This window comes from Loxodonta africana, chromosome 6 (assembly GCF_030014295.1).
Source record: "Loxodonta africana isolate mLoxAfr1 chromosome 6, mLoxAfr1.hap2, whole genome shotgun sequence".
NCBI lineage: Eukaryota > Metazoa > Chordata > Mammalia > Proboscidea > Elephantidae > Loxodonta > Loxodonta africana.
This window is the reverse complement of record NC_087347.1, coordinates 7,035,731-7,050,622: the sequence shown is the minus strand read 5'-3', so window position 1 is coordinate 7,050,622 and position 14,892 is coordinate 7,035,731. Positions and strand designations below refer to the sequence as shown.

At 48.4% G+C, this 14,892-nt stretch overlaps 1 protein-coding gene across 4 annotated transcripts in view; it reads left to right on the top strand.

Moving 5' to 3' along the window:
- Nucleotides 1–14,892, top strand: part of AGAP1 (ArfGAP with GTPase domain, ankyrin repeat and PH domain 1) — a 672,497-nt gene that overhangs the window by 227,955 nt on the left and 429,650 nt on the right. For all 4 annotated transcript variants that reach the window (XM_064286507.1, XM_064286508.1, XM_064286506.1 and 1 more), the window contains exon 4: nt 12,233–12,318. In XM_064286507.1, coding sequence (XP_064142577.1) covers nt 12,233–12,318 — 86 coding nt within the window. The remainder of the gene's footprint in view (nt 1–12,232; nt 12,319–14,892) is intronic.

The following is a 14,892-nucleotide window of genomic DNA, read 5'->3' as shown; positions in this document are numbered from 1 at the left end:
CAAACCTGGTTAACAGCTGAGCACTTCACCGTTGCACGGCCCAGGGGTTCCTCGGGTATGCTGGGTGAGGAGCGAAGTTCTTTCTCCTGACTGTACACTGCTTTTCGCTTTACCTGTTTTTTTTATAATGCTTAAAATAAATATGCAAAAATATTAAACAAAGCAAACAAATGGAAGAAAACTACATTTTCTTCTGAAGAAACAAATGTGCTTGGCTAAATTTATTACATTGACCATGCGGGTTATTTCAGAGACAGCTGTAAATGCGGAAACGTTCAACTATGACTACAGGGGTGGGTGTTGGAACATTTTCAGTAAACAGTTTGTTTATTTGGTTATAAATTAGATTTTATTGGGAGGGGCCCAATGGATGACTCTTATGTGGCGGTTTTCTTCCTCATTGTGCTTGTTCAAAACCAGACGCCCACGCCCAGTTCACACAGTGGGTCTGGGGTGGCCCGGGCTCTGTCTGCTCGTAGTGCTGGTGCTTCCCCACTGCAGCTTGGTCTCCTCTTATACACCTCGGGCTCCCTTTCTTCCCGCAGCTCCGGGCAGCAGCTCCGTGACTCGGACATCCTGTCTTGTTCCCTGTATTCCCTGCCCCAGGCACCATGCCCGGCACATAGTGGAGCTTGATGACTGTTTGTTGAGTGGTGGCTTAGTAGACCACGATGTCACTGGCCCCATATAGGAAGGAGACAGTTCTGGGTGGTATACATGATTTACGGTGTCAGCGGCTCGCCAAAAGGTTGGAGGTTCAAGTCTACCCTGAGACGCCTCAGAAGAAAGAGTCTACTTTCAAAAAGTCACCTATTGAAAACCCCGTGGAGCACTGTTTTACTCTGACACCCTGGGGTCGACATGAGTTAAAACTGACTTTATGGCAGCCGACTTTAGGAAGGAAACAGAAATCAGCAACAGAGTCCTTACAGTGCAGCTGAAAAACAGAAGCCTACCTAGGAATGGCCTTGCCAGATAACAAGAGCCCAGATTATGTCGTTGGTGGAGTGTAAAGCAGGTCTCTTCCCCTCTGGGAGCCCTGGTGGCACTGTGGCTAGGAGCTCAGCTGCCAGCCAAAAGGCTGGTAGCTCAAATCCACTAGGCACTCCTTGGAGACCCTATGGGGGCAGTTCTACTCTGTCCTCTAGGGTCATTATGAGTCAGAATTGACTTGATGGCAATGCTTGGCTTTTTGTAACTTGCTTACATGGGAGCTCAGGTCTGAGGTTTGAAGCCTACCATACACTTGGATCAGTGTTGAGACTCTGTTACTGGAGACTTCCCGAATCTTCTCCATGGAGCAATTTCAGAAGCACTTGTCCGAGACTTGCTCTTTCATAAGCTGTTTAGACTTGGGAGAAAGAAGTATTATCCTGGATCTTCAAAGTCATGAACTTTAAGTATTGAGGAAAGCCCTGGTGATATGTTTTGAAGTATAAGATAGGAGTCTACTGTTATCTGGTCCTTGCAATCTGGGTTTGTCCTTTTCATTCAGTTTGCATTTTTAAGCTTTCCCTTTCAGTATGAGTTTCCGTTTGGAAATCATGGAGTCGTAACTGTAATATGGCAGTTACTAATTTTTATCAGGCACTTATAACGTTTTTGGAACCTGACCGGTACCTGACATGGCTTAGGGTGTGTAACCCTCACCATGGCCTGATAAGGCAGGTGCCATTGTTACCTGGGAGCCCTGGTGGCGCAGTGGTTAAGAGCTACGGCTGCTAACCAAAAGGCTGGCAGTTCTAATCCACCAGCTGCTCCTTGGAAACCCTGTGGGGCAGTTCTACTCTGTCCTATAGGGTCACTATAAATTGGAATCGACTCGACGGCAGTGGGTTTATTGTTTCTTGATTTTTTTCATAAGGAGACTGAGGCACGGTAGGCTACTCCAGGGCTCCCAGCCTGAAGTAATGGGTGTGAGCCGACCCTTGGCTGGCGGCTCAGAGCCCATTCCATTCTGCTGCCCCCACTGCTACCCTGGAAGGACCACATTGCTGTTTTCTGTTTCTTCTCTCCACCCTTTGGGGTGATGGGACTCCAGGGGTATGCATGGGAGTGGGGTCAAGAGCCATGGTGCCCCTCTTTGCTCAGCTCTGGAGTCTATGTTTTTATTCCTTCCAACCCAGTGCCATTGAGTCGATTCCGACTCATAGAGACCCTATAGGACAGGGTAGAACTGCCCCATAGAGTTTCCAAGCGCCTGGTGGATTCGAACTGCCGACCCTTTGGTTAGCAGCCGTAGCACTTAACCAATTTTATTCCTTAGTGCCAGTTTTTATGAGGTTTTTGTTGTGGATTGAATGTGCCCCCGAAAAAACATGTCTATCAGTTTGGCTAGGCCATGATTCCTAGTATCGTGTAATTGTCCACCATTTTATCATCTGATGTGATTTTCCTATGTGTTGTAAATCCTCCCTTCATGATGTTGATGAGATGGGATTAGCGGCAGTTATGTTAATGAGACAGGATGCAATCTACAAGATTGGATTGTGTCTTGAGCTAGTCTCTTTTGAGATACAAAAGAGAAAAGCGAGCAGAGAGACATGGGGACCTTATACGACCAAGAAGGCAGAGTCAGGAGCAGAGCACATCTTTGGACCCGGGGTCCCTGTGCTGAGAAGCTCCTCAACCAGGAAAGACCGATGACAAGGACCTTCCTCTAGAACCAACAGGGAGCAAAAGTCTTTCCTTGGGGCTGACTCCCTGAATTTGGACTTATAGCCTGCTAGACTGAGAAATTAAACTTCTCTTTGTTGAAGCCATCCACTTGTAGTATTTCTGTTGTAGGTAACTAAAACAGGTTTATTATGTAAAACTATACTTCTTTCCTTGTTTGATGGTGAATTTTCTTCTAGTTTTTACTTTTCCCCCTTCATTTGATTAGGAATGGAGGAAAGAAAATTCAGCAACAGTGACGTTTCAGTCTGCCCTCCCAGCCCGGAAACTTGATGTCTTTCTTGGTCTTCGTTTTCGTCTTGCTGAGATCTGGGTTAAAGGGGAGGTCATGTGCCTGGCTGAGGCCACGACCCTTAAATACTCATTCCACCTCAAGCCGTAATCCAGAGCGTTTCACCATAGAAGCACTTAGCAGTCCCACTCGGGAGCCTCCCTCACAGCTGATGCCTTTTCGTAGTGGTTACTTTTTTTCCACCATGTAAGTTTTAAAACAAACAAACAAACAAGAGAAAGAATTGGCAGAGGAAATGAAATCTGAGCCAGTTGAATTTTGTAAACTAATGTTACCAATGAAACTTATTTCCAAGTATGAAATAATAACTTTGTCCAAAATTCCTTTTAAATGTCACGGTACAAAACTTTTCCAGAGCCACAACATAAATGTATTACTTACTGGCTTTAGTATTTTTATTGGAGTTAAAAGAGTGAAATTAATGAAAAAAAAAAGAATTTTTTAATTTTTCTGGCACACTGGTGGTGTCATTTTAAAAATATTCTTCTGGGAAGAAATAAAACAGTCCTTTTCAACCTATCCCCTTCATTCCATTTGTCTTCAGTAATTAAGGAACAATAACATTTGCAGATACTGTTTTCTCATGGGGCTAAGTAACACAGAAGACAACTTGAGGTGACTTTAAAAGATGTTTTCATGGAAGGGAATTGCTGAACGGTGGCTTAGAAGACCCTGCATCAGCCTGCCTTTCTGCCCTTCCTGGTCCTTCTTCCTTCTGACCGGAACCTCAGCTCCGAGGGTTGACAAGTTGTGTAAGCGGTGGCCAGCTGTGGAAAGGCTCACAGCTGCTGGACTGTGCCTTGCTTAGATGCTACAGAAATGCCCCTCCCCTCCAGATGGTAAAGAGAAATAGTATGCCTGACAAATGCCATTTTAAACTCAAGAATAATTTTGTCCCTTATGCATGAAAATATAAAGAATAAATTAGAAATCAACAGTAAAAAAAAGAAAGAAAGAAAGCTGTTGTTATCTGCTGTTGAGTTGGCTCAGACTCATGGTGACCCCATGTACAACAGAACAAAACATTGCCCAGCCCTGTGCCATCTTCACCGTCCTTCACGTGCTCTAATCTGTTATTGCAGCCACTGTGTAGTTTGAGTGCCTTCCAACCTAGGGGGCTCATCTTCTAGCACTATGTTGGATGACATTCCATTGTGATCCACAGGGTTTTCGTTGGTTGATTTTCACATGTCGATTGCCAGGCCTTTCCTCCTTGTGTGTCTTAGTCTGGAAGCTCTGCTGAAACCTTTCCACTGTGGGTGCCCCTGCTGGTATCCCAGCTTCCAGCATCACAGCAACTTGCAAGCCCCCCCCGCCCCGCCCCAGTGTGACACACTGACAGAGGGGTGGGAGTGGGATTCATAGGAAAGAAAGTTAAAGGCAGGTGTATTCCTTTTTCATTTCCTAAGCCCAGTGGTGGGCTTTGGAGCTGAAGGGAAGGCTGGTCAGTCCTTCCCGAGCTGCGAGTGGAGTCAGGAAAACTGTGTGCACGCTCATAGATGCCCCCGCTGTCTCGACTTTGGCCCCGTAGGCTCTGGAAACTGAAACCGAGTGAGCGAGGGTTATTTATTGACAGCGCCGTTTATGTAGAACTGTGTTGGCCAAAGTGCGTGTGGAGGAAGGGAGGGGGAGGAGTCAGGAGCTCTGGGTTCAAGTCTTACCCCCGCCATGTGATGGCAGTGAGGGTTTTGGCCAGCACCTGAGCCTTCCACAGCCTCTCTTCCTCCAGAGCAGATTTGGATGTTGACAGCGATGTTGCCATCACGTCACATTGTGAGGATTAATTGCGGTGATTTGGGGAGAAAAGTGCTTTGTAAACAGTTAAACATTACAAGGCTAGCTGTATCATCGTCATTTTCTGTGGTGCCCAGAACTGTTAATGATGCATTAATAGCCCTCAGTCCAATTAGCTGGAGTGATGGAAACAGCCACGTCAGGCATCTGTTGCTGTGTTTATTTCCAACAGAGCTGTTTGGTTTTTTGGAGTAGGAAAATTCAATTTGCTTTTTTTCCATTAAAAGCAGAAACGACAACACAGATGAGAATCACAGTATACCTCTCTTTCTCTCTCTCTGTGTAGACTGCACTTGAATTTAAGAGGGCCCCCACCTAGCTCCCCCCGACATGAGTTTAAATACTAGAAGGAATCCAGTTGTATTTATCCAGCATCCCAAATTTAAAATGGATTCCTATAGCATGAGGCCAGGACGCAGAATAGTATCATTGGGGCCTCTTGAGTAGTTGGTTACAGATTGATTATAAAGGATACAATTCAGCCTTTTTAAAAGAAAAAATATACACACACACACCTATATATGTGGATATATGTATGCATATATACCTGTGTGTGTGTGTGTATGTATATGAAGTATATAAAAAAAAAAACCAAACCCATTGTCATCAAGTCAGTTCTGACTTAAAGCAACTCTAGAGAACAGAGTAGAACTGCTCTGTAGTTTCCAAGGAGCACCTAGTGGATTCGAACTGTCGACCTTTTGGTTGGCAGCCGTAGCGCTTAACCGCTACACCACCAGGGTTTCCATATATAGATACAGATATATATACAGTTGTCGCTGTTGTTAGGGGCCACTGAGTCCATTCCGGCTCCTGGTGACCCCCCCAAGTGTTACGGAGTAGAGCTGGCCCAGTAAGGTTTCTTGGCTGCTATCTTTGCAGAAGTAGATCACTAGGCCTTTCTCCCACAGAGCTGCTGGGTGGGTTTGAATCGCCAACCTTGCAGTTAGCATCCAAGCCAGCACCCTTGTTCTTGGTGTTCAGGTCCGTCTCTCGCCCACTTTTCTTAGTGCAGTTGGTTTTAGGGAGAGATTAAGACCCTGGCCACCTAAAAAGACAGGCTCAACGGCAGTTTCTGGAAAGCTCGAAAACTTGCCTTTGGAGCGAAGCTGAATCCTACTACGTTACCTTGACTTTGAGTTCAGGCAAGATGAGCGGCACCTGTCTGTGCCGACGTAGCTTAGCCGCAGTGAAAGCACTCAGTTCTGCTGCTCATCGAAACTCAGTTATGACAATTAAGCCCAGAAAGATGCTTACTCTGCTTAGCAGGTAACTCGGCCTGTCACCTGAGTGCTTAGCGTGGCGCTCTTAACTCCTGTGACCTCACCTGTGAGCAAGTCAGGGGCCTCACAGATGTTATCACGGCTACAGAGGCAGGGTGCCAGGATAGAGTGGGGGGCACAGACAGCTAGGGGATCCAGTTTATCAGCCTGAGACCAGCCATGTGGGGCTCTGCGGCCTCAGGCTCCTTCCATGCCTACCTGCGGAGCCTGCCTCTCCCCTGTACGCTGGGAAGCTGACTCAACCCTGGCTGTAGTTTCCTATATGGAGGTCAGGTTTGGGAAGATTGGAAATGGGCTTCGAAAATAAAATTGTCCCTAATGTAGTTTAATATCTTCTAATTATACTTGGCCTCATGGTGGTTAAGCATTTGGCTGCTAACCAAAATGTCGGCAGTTCGAATCCACCAGCCACTCCTTGGAAGCCCTGTGGGGCAGTTCTGCTCTGTCCTCTAGGGTCGCTATGAGTTGGAATCAATGTGATGGAAGTGGGTTTGGGTTTTTTTAATTATACTTGGCAGTCAAAAAAGGGTGAATATCATTTACGTAACAAGTTTATAGGCCCCTGGGTGGCACAAATGGTTTGCACTGGGCTTCCAACTTCCACCCAGTGGCTGCAGAAGGCAGTCTTGCTTTTCTAAAGATTATAGTCAACAGAACCTGCTTGATTTTCTATTGTGTACTTCTACTGTGTAACACACGGGGTCGCCCTAAGTCGGAATCAGCAGCAGTGGCTTTATTTTATAGTGTGGGTGCGGAGTAATCGATTACTTTTGTGTGGCCTTTCTAGCCATGGTCTTGTAACTCCCACCCAGGTGATTGGCCGGGACTGTGTGACAGGGTAATCCAGGGGGATTGGTCAGTTTTGCCTTAAAAGAGAGCCAATTCCAGAGCAGAGGGAAGGATCCTACCAGCACTAAGGAAGAGTGGCCAGGAGCAGAGAGCATGTCCTTTGGACCTGGGATCCGTGCACTGAGAAGCTCCTGGAAGCAGGCGACCAGAGGAGAGAAGGAAGGAGGGAGGGAAACAGAGGGCAAGCTGTAACGCTGAAGATGGTGAGAAGCAGTGGTAGGAGAGACCCCACGGCAGCAGTCAGCGCCCTGGGCTATGGAGAGAAAGCTGAGTGCCACTGCGATTGGCTAGCGATTAGTATTAGGGGAAGAGGGCTCAGGGCTAGGGAGAGGTGTGCCTGCAAGCACAGTTGGGAAGAGGCTCTCCTGATGGAAGAACTGTATTCTGAGTGTTCTTGAGCCTGACTCGTAACTGTTACTTGTCTCACAATAAAACACGTTGCTGTGGAGTTGATTGCAACTCATAGCCACCCTAAAGGACAGAGTAGAGCTGCCCCATAGGGTTTCCAAGGAGTGCCTGGTGGATTTCAACTGCCGATCTTTTGGTTAGCAGCCTGTAATTCTTCACCATTGTGCCACCAGGGTTTCCTCCCTTATAACACACCCACCAGTTGTGAGTATGGTCTGTGGGTTCTGTGTGCCCATTGCAACGAATTTCCCTTCATGGGGTTGGAGGAGGTCAGACACTGCCCCCAAGTCTCTTTTACAGTGGGCCATGGGCAAGGCTGTGTAATAGGTGCTGTGAGTTCAAATCTGGATAAAGTAGTCCTGCAGGAAAATAATTGGAAATTGGTTATAAAATGTTGTTGTTGTTAGGTGCCATCAAGTTGGTTCCGACTCATAGTGACCCTATGTACAACAGAACAAAGCACTGCCCAGTCCTGCGCCATCCTCACAATCGTTGCTATGCTTGAGCCCATTGTTGCAGCCACTGTATCAATCTGTTTCACTGAGGGTCTTCCTCTTTTTCGCCGACCCTGTACTCTACCAAGCATGATAACCTTCTCCAGGGATAGGTCCTTCCTGATGACATGTCCAAGGTACGTGAGACGTAGTCCTGCCATCCTTGCTTCTGAGGAGCATTCTAGCTGTACTTCTTCAAAGCCAGATTTGTTTGTTCTTTTGGCAGTCCGTGGTATATTCAGTATGCTTTGCCAACACCATAGTTCAAGGGCATCAATTCTTCTTCGGTCTTCCTTATTCGTTGTCCAGCTTTCACATGCATATGAGGTAATTGACAGATTCATTCTTTCTTCTGACAGTCCTTGGTATAGTCAATGCGTTTGAGTATTGAACTTTTGTTTCCGGATAGAAATATAATACCAAAGAAACTTTACAAGCCAATTTCAGCTTTCTAATGCTTGAAAGTGTAAAATATTGAAAAGAAATATTGACTAGATTATACGTCTGGCAGGGAAATGTGAACTGGCTTTAGAATTGAAAGGGCCTATGCTGGTGGAGAAAAGCATTGCCCCTCCTTTCACGGATGCTGAGAATTAGGTCTGGGGTCCTTGGCACGAGGTCACGAAGCCAGAGACTGTGTTGTAGGAGCCAGCAGGAAAGCTGTGAGGGTGCTGTCCTGGGCAACGCGCTGTGACTCTGGTACTGTGGTTCAGCGCCTGGAAGGGCTGGCGCGTGTGACTCTCCAGCATTCTGTGAATGGGTGTGAACACGACAGAGCAAGGCCTCAGCAGCGAGGGTAGGAGGAAGCTGCGGAGGAGCCGGGGCATGAGAGGAGGAGGCGCGTCACCCGTGCAGTCTCTGCTGGGAGAGCTGGGGCTGGGTGGTGGTGGCACCACCATACTGCTGCCCCCCGGAGCCTTGGGGAGGGGAGGCCACCCAGGGACTTTGTCAGTGGCCGTAAAGCTCAATAGGCAGGGGTCCTGCTTCAGAGGGGACTCTGTCCGGGGAGGAGACAAGACAGACAGACATGTGACTGGCGTGACTGGGACGAGACAGTGAAGCCTCGAGGGAGGTTGAGGCCCCTGTGTGCACTCCGACTACACAAGTGCTTACAGATGAGATGTAGAGGGCACATTGCCCCTACCTCCACCTGATCTTTCTGTCCCTCTGGCTCCTCCAGCATGGTACTGACCCAGGGCCTCACAAAGGGGCTGAAGGCGCCTTGGCCGGAGGTAAAGACGGCCACAGTGAGGGTAAAGATAAGTTTACTGCTGCAGGCTGAGTCTCTGCTTCTCTGGGAAGGTATCAGGTGGACCCACCGTCAAGTCAATTTCAACTCTTAGCGAACCTATAGGACAGAGTAGGACTGTCCCAAAAGTTTCCAGGGAGTGGCTGGTGGATTTGAACTGGTGACCTTTTGGTTAGCAGCCGAGCTCTTAACCACTGCGCCACCAGGCTCCAAACCTGCTGCCGTTAAGTTGATTGCAACTCATAGCTCATAGAGTTTCCAAGGCTGTACATCTCTACGGAAGCAGACTGCCACATCTTTCTTCTGGAGAGCTGCAGGTGGTTTCGAACCACTGACCTTTGGGTTACTGATTTCGTGAAAAGAGAATATGCAGGAACCTGCACACCAGCAGAATTTGCAGGGGTTCCCGGAGGGGGCCCTGTGCCCCCCACTGCAGACCAAGCAACTCTGCCCTTTGCAGTTCTTCACACCCACAGGGCGGGGTACCTGCCACCCGAGAGACCCAGAAACCCCTGCTGAGTTTCAAAGTTCTGTGGACAGCCTTGAAATCATTTAAATAACTCTGAGCACGAATATTTTCCTGCTGTTTGGGGGCTTTAAATGTTTGTATTAGTTCTGCTCTTCATCAACTTTAATCAAGCCAACTGTTTTCAGGCAGTTCCACAGCGCCCTTCCCCTTAACTCAGAGCACCCGTTCAAATGAAAACTTGGACATCGAGATGCTGGGAGTCATGTCATTGGGAAAGATTTTTCATCGTTTGCACAAAACCCTGTTGCTTTTCCCTTGTTCTGGTAAGCGTGACTGATCTCTAGGAACAGGGTGTGAAAAGGAAAACATTTTTCCCAAAATAAAGAATGGGAAATTTCCTTTGCAAAGGTTATAGTTGCGCTGGTTTTTCTTTTTGTTCTGCTTTTTAAGATGGTCTCTAGTTCATTTTGCAGAGAAGCAGCATACTTCCCGCGTTTCTTTAAAAAGGTTAAACATAGGGAGATACCACGAACTACTGTTGCAACTTTGGCAACTTTTTCTCCTGTAGCAGTTTTATTAAACGTGTGTTTTCTGTAAAAGCAAGGAGTAATGCTCAGCAGGAATTTTAAATAGCACTTGTAACCATCACCCACCCGGTTCCCCACGGCCGGCGCCAGGCAGGGAGCTGTGTGTTAGCCCCTCACTCCTCAGGCCCTTGGGTGGGTGCCGTGGGTGTCCTCGTTTTCCAGCTACTACGTGGGTCACCTGAGGTCGCACAGCTGTTGTGTGGCAGAGTCAGAGTCCAGGTGTGGCTGGGTTTGGGCGGGTGAAGTCCTCCGAGGACCCTCGTGCGGCCGGGAAGCGGCAGGTGCGGAACCGGCCCCTGGCTGGTCTGGGTCCGGTCCCTGTTCTTCTGGTGTGGCCTCCGTCCTCCTCGTTTCTCGGGTTCTCCCCTTGTTCTTGGGAAGGGGCAGCTGAAATGAGAATTTCCTGTTTTGTTTTGATGTTGGAGAGTTTTGGGTTCTTTGGGGGGGGGGTTATTACTGAGCAGGCTGAAGATGAAATAAAGCAAATGTGCTTCGCCTGTTAAGTTAGCACCTACAGAAAGGAGTGTGAGTGAGTATGGGAGTGAGCGAGCGTAAGTGGCTGTGAGTGTGTGTGAGCCAATGTGGGGGTGAGTATAAGTGTGTGCGTGAGTGCATGCAAGCAAATATGTGTGAGTGAGTTATGTGTAAGTGCAGTCAAGTGTGTATGTGTGTGACAGTAAGCTATGTGTGAGTGTACTTGAATGTGACTGAAAGTGAATTCTGTGAGAGTGTGTGTGTGTGTGTGAGTGTAAGTGGACATGAATAAATGTATATGAATGTGTATGTGAGTGAACGTGCGTGTGCACAAGAGAATGAGTGTCAGCGAATGTGTATAAGCGTGAGTGTGTTATGCACGTGTGCATACTCACACATAGAAAGAATGGACTGTGGTGGTTAGTTTCCCAAGCCAGCCCTCATGGCCTCAGCTCACAGCATCCTGGACAGTCATGAAGGCTGGGGTGGGCATCTAGTGCTTTCTTCTCAGGCAGGAGGCGGACCGGGCCCAGGACTCTGGGGTAGAGAACGGAGCATGGGTGGTTCTGGGAAGCGGGCTGGCTCGGGGCCTGTCTGGCTGGGGGGCCAGCTCCACTCACGTGGGCCATTCTCTGGGGTCCAGTCAGGATCAGTTGGGCTCCTGCAAGCCTTCTGCACAGAGGCCCGCAATGAGAACCAGGGCCTGAGGCGGCCTTCTCGCTGGCACAGGAATGCAGGGTCCCGTGAGGGTCAGAGTGGACTCAGGGCCCAGCGTCACGGAACATGGCTTGCCTTTGGAGGTGGCAGAGTCGCCTAGAAGTGGGAATACTTCCCGGCGCCCAGAGCTGGCCGGGCGGGCCTGCCTGGCACGGTGGGAGGTGTGTGAGGTGGGCACATGTCGCCCTCCCGCCAGGGGTGTGGGTGGCCAGGTGTCTAGGCAGCCCTTCATACCTTCCCAGATGCTGCCCGCACTGTTGCCAGGGTCCATGGCACCCTCGCTAACCCTCGTCGTCTCTAACGCCCCCTCGCTAGCAGCCGCCTGCTGTGTCCCCCTCACGGGGTGCCGTCCAGTAGTCTGTCTGATGTGTGTGTGGTAGTGTAGCACCCTCCCTAACTGTGAACTGGAAACACCATCCTCATGATGTTCTATGTTTTCCTTTCAAGAACTGGGTTTCTCTTGAGGAGAATACAGGTTCTCAGCCCCTCCATTTAGCAACAGGTGGGAGACCAGGCACCCATGAAGCATGACCAATTTGCTTCAGTTTTGTGAACCCAACAAGAGAATGACAATTTCGGTATTCTCTGTATCTTAACACCGTATATCAAAGTATTCCCAGGGAGGGAGAATTCCTGAATTTATGTGTAAAATCTGCATCAAAATTCCTCTCCTCAGCCCTAAGCGATCCTGGTATGGTATGGGAGGCTGTGACTAGAAACGAACACGGGTTCTTAAAAACAAATATTTAAATCTGAATTCAGTATTTGTGTTAAAATGCAGTGGTCACTGGAGACAGATCTGAAATCCACTCCACAATGCTCCGAATTGCCTCCGGGGTGACAACCTAGGGTGTATTTTTCCACAAGCGAAGCCCACGTCTGTTTACCCTCTTCCTGCTCTGTTTTTCTTCTGTAACCGGATTTTTGGTGTGTGTGGCAGGTGGAAGGTTCAAGAAGGAGATCGTGGTTGATGGACAAAGCTACCTGCTACTGATTAGAGATGAAGGGGGCCCCCCAGAGGCACAGGTGAGTGACGCATGCATACTTGATAACCAGCCTCTTAACCTTTAGTCCCTGTGTAAGGAATCCCTGGATAGTGCAGATGGTTAACGTGCTTGGCGGCTAACAGAAAGATTGGAGGTTTGAGTCTACCCGGAGGTGCCTTGGAAGAAAGGCCTGGTGATCCACGTCCAAAAAGGCAGCCATTGAAAACCTTGTGGAGCCCAGTTCTACTCTGATTTACACACAGATGGGGTCACCATGAGTCAGAGTCTAGATGGCAACTGGTTTGCTGGCGTTCTGTGTCAAGGTTCCATTTTAATAAGTGGCTCTAGAAATCAGTCAAGTGATCTCAAAAGAAAGTGATCATAGAAACCTGGTAAATCAATATTTTAAAAAAGAAATTTCCCACGAAGGGTTTTCTCATCTCGGAGAAACCAGTTGTTTTTCCTTGAGCCTAAACCCTAGAGGGAAGTTCGTCCTGTGTGCCTGATATTTCACCTTCTGTTTTTAAGAGGCGAAGAGAAGAAAAGCCTGCATTGATTTGTTAGCTCGGTTGAATTGGCACCTAGAAATTTCTGTCGTGTTACTGTTCCCTTTCTGTAAGGGGTATGGAGCTCTGGTGGCGCGGTGGCTAAGAGCTCCGCTGCTAAAGGTCAGCGGTTTGAATCCACCAGCTGCTCCTTGGAAACCCTATGGGGGCAGTTCTGCACTGTCCTGTAGGGTCGTTATGAATTGGAATCAGCGTGAGGCAATGGGTTTGGTTTTTGAGTTCAGAGAGTGCTGAGTCTTCAGGAAGTGACAGCATCTGAAGAGGCTTGCGGGTCGGGGATGACGGACACGTAACCTTTTGCCACATCAAGATGGTGGAGGAGTGAGAACAACTGCCGTGGTCGTGCTATTATTGTGATGAAAATGGTCTGTATTAGAAATAGCCACTCCCCGCAAACCCACATTGTGGTGGGGGGGCGCTCCAGCAAGGGGTTAACCCTACAGAGCACTGGCCACTGTTGCTAACAGGATGGCCTGTTTTATTTTCTAATTTTTTTTGTGCTCTGCCTACAAAGCCCATACCAAGTGTCCCTCGTAGTCCCCCATGTCGGCAGACAAAATCCCAGTGTCCCGTCTCTGGTGGTGTTTTCCCTCCGAGAGAGATCTTTTCTTCTCTACCAGTGGAACTGCCCCGTAAGGGTTTTCTTGGTTGTAATCTTTATGGGAGCAAATCACCAGGGTTTTCTCCCGCAGAGCTGCTGGGTGGGTTTGTACCATCGACCTTTTGGTTAGGAGCCAAGCACTTAACTGCTGCACCACCAGGGTATCTTTAACATAGCTTAAAATGCTTGGAATATATGGTCGTTTGATAAATGAACTTTTTTCTTCCTTTTAGTCACTCTGATTAATGAAAGGATTCTTTAAGAAAAAAAAAAATTCAGGCCTATTACAAACAGGGAGACAGCTCTTGTGTGTGTTTTTTGTGCCTCAAAATCACACATGTTGTGGGCACCTCATTTGGGTCACCCCCTTTAACCTCTGAGACCACTTTATGGGAAGATGCTGTGGTCACCTCGGTCTTCAGATGGGGACACTGGCGTTTAGCAATTGTGCCCCAAGTTTGGGCGACTAGGACGTGTGTTATGGATGGAATTGTGTCCCCAATGGTATGTGCTGGAATCCTAACCCTATACCTGAGGAATGGAGCCCTGGTGGTGCAATGGTAAAGCACTTGGCTGCTAATCAAAAGGCTGGCAGTTCAAACCCACCAGCCAGTCCACGGGAGAAAAGACCTGGCCGTCTGCTCCTGTAAACACTGCCCATTGCCTGCGAGTTGATTCCAACTTGACCCTATAGGACAGAGTAGAGCTGCCCCAGAGGATTTCCAAGGCTGTAAACCTTTACGGTAAAAGACTTCCACATCTTTTTCCAGTGGAGCTGCTGGTGGATTCGCACCACCAACCGTTTGGTTAGCAGCCAAGCACTTTAACCAGTGTGCCACCAGAGCTCCTGTGCTGCTCTGTCCTATAGATTCGCCACGGGTCGAAATCAACTGGTTGGCACACAACAGCAACAACGTACCTGTAGATGTGATTCCATTTGGGAATGGGGTTTTCTTTGTTATGTTAATGAGGCCACATCAGTACAGGTGTGTTGTAAACCGGTGACTTGAGGTATGAGAAGAGCGGATTAGACACAGAGACCAGCAGGTGCAGGGGAAGGAGGGTAGATGCCACGTGGAGATTGCCGAGAATCCAAGAACTCCAGGCTGTAGGAGCTGAGACAGGGATCCTCCCCCAGAGCCCACAGAGCCTTCCCCCACCACAGGTGTCCTGAATTCGGACTTCTGGCCTCCTAGACTGCGAAAATAAATATCTGTTCATGAAAGGCACCCACTGTGGTATTCTGCTACAGCAGCACTAGGTAACTAAGACAGGTGTGACTGGGGTGCACACCTGGGGGCCTGCCGTGATCCCGTAGGCCAATGGTGGAATCAGGCCCCAAAATTTCTGTCTTGCTCTCTGACCATGAGAAGGGGTTCAGTCAGCTTCCTGGGGATTAGTCCCTATTTTAACCCTTACTGTCTCTGGAAGTGTTATTTAGCTAGAA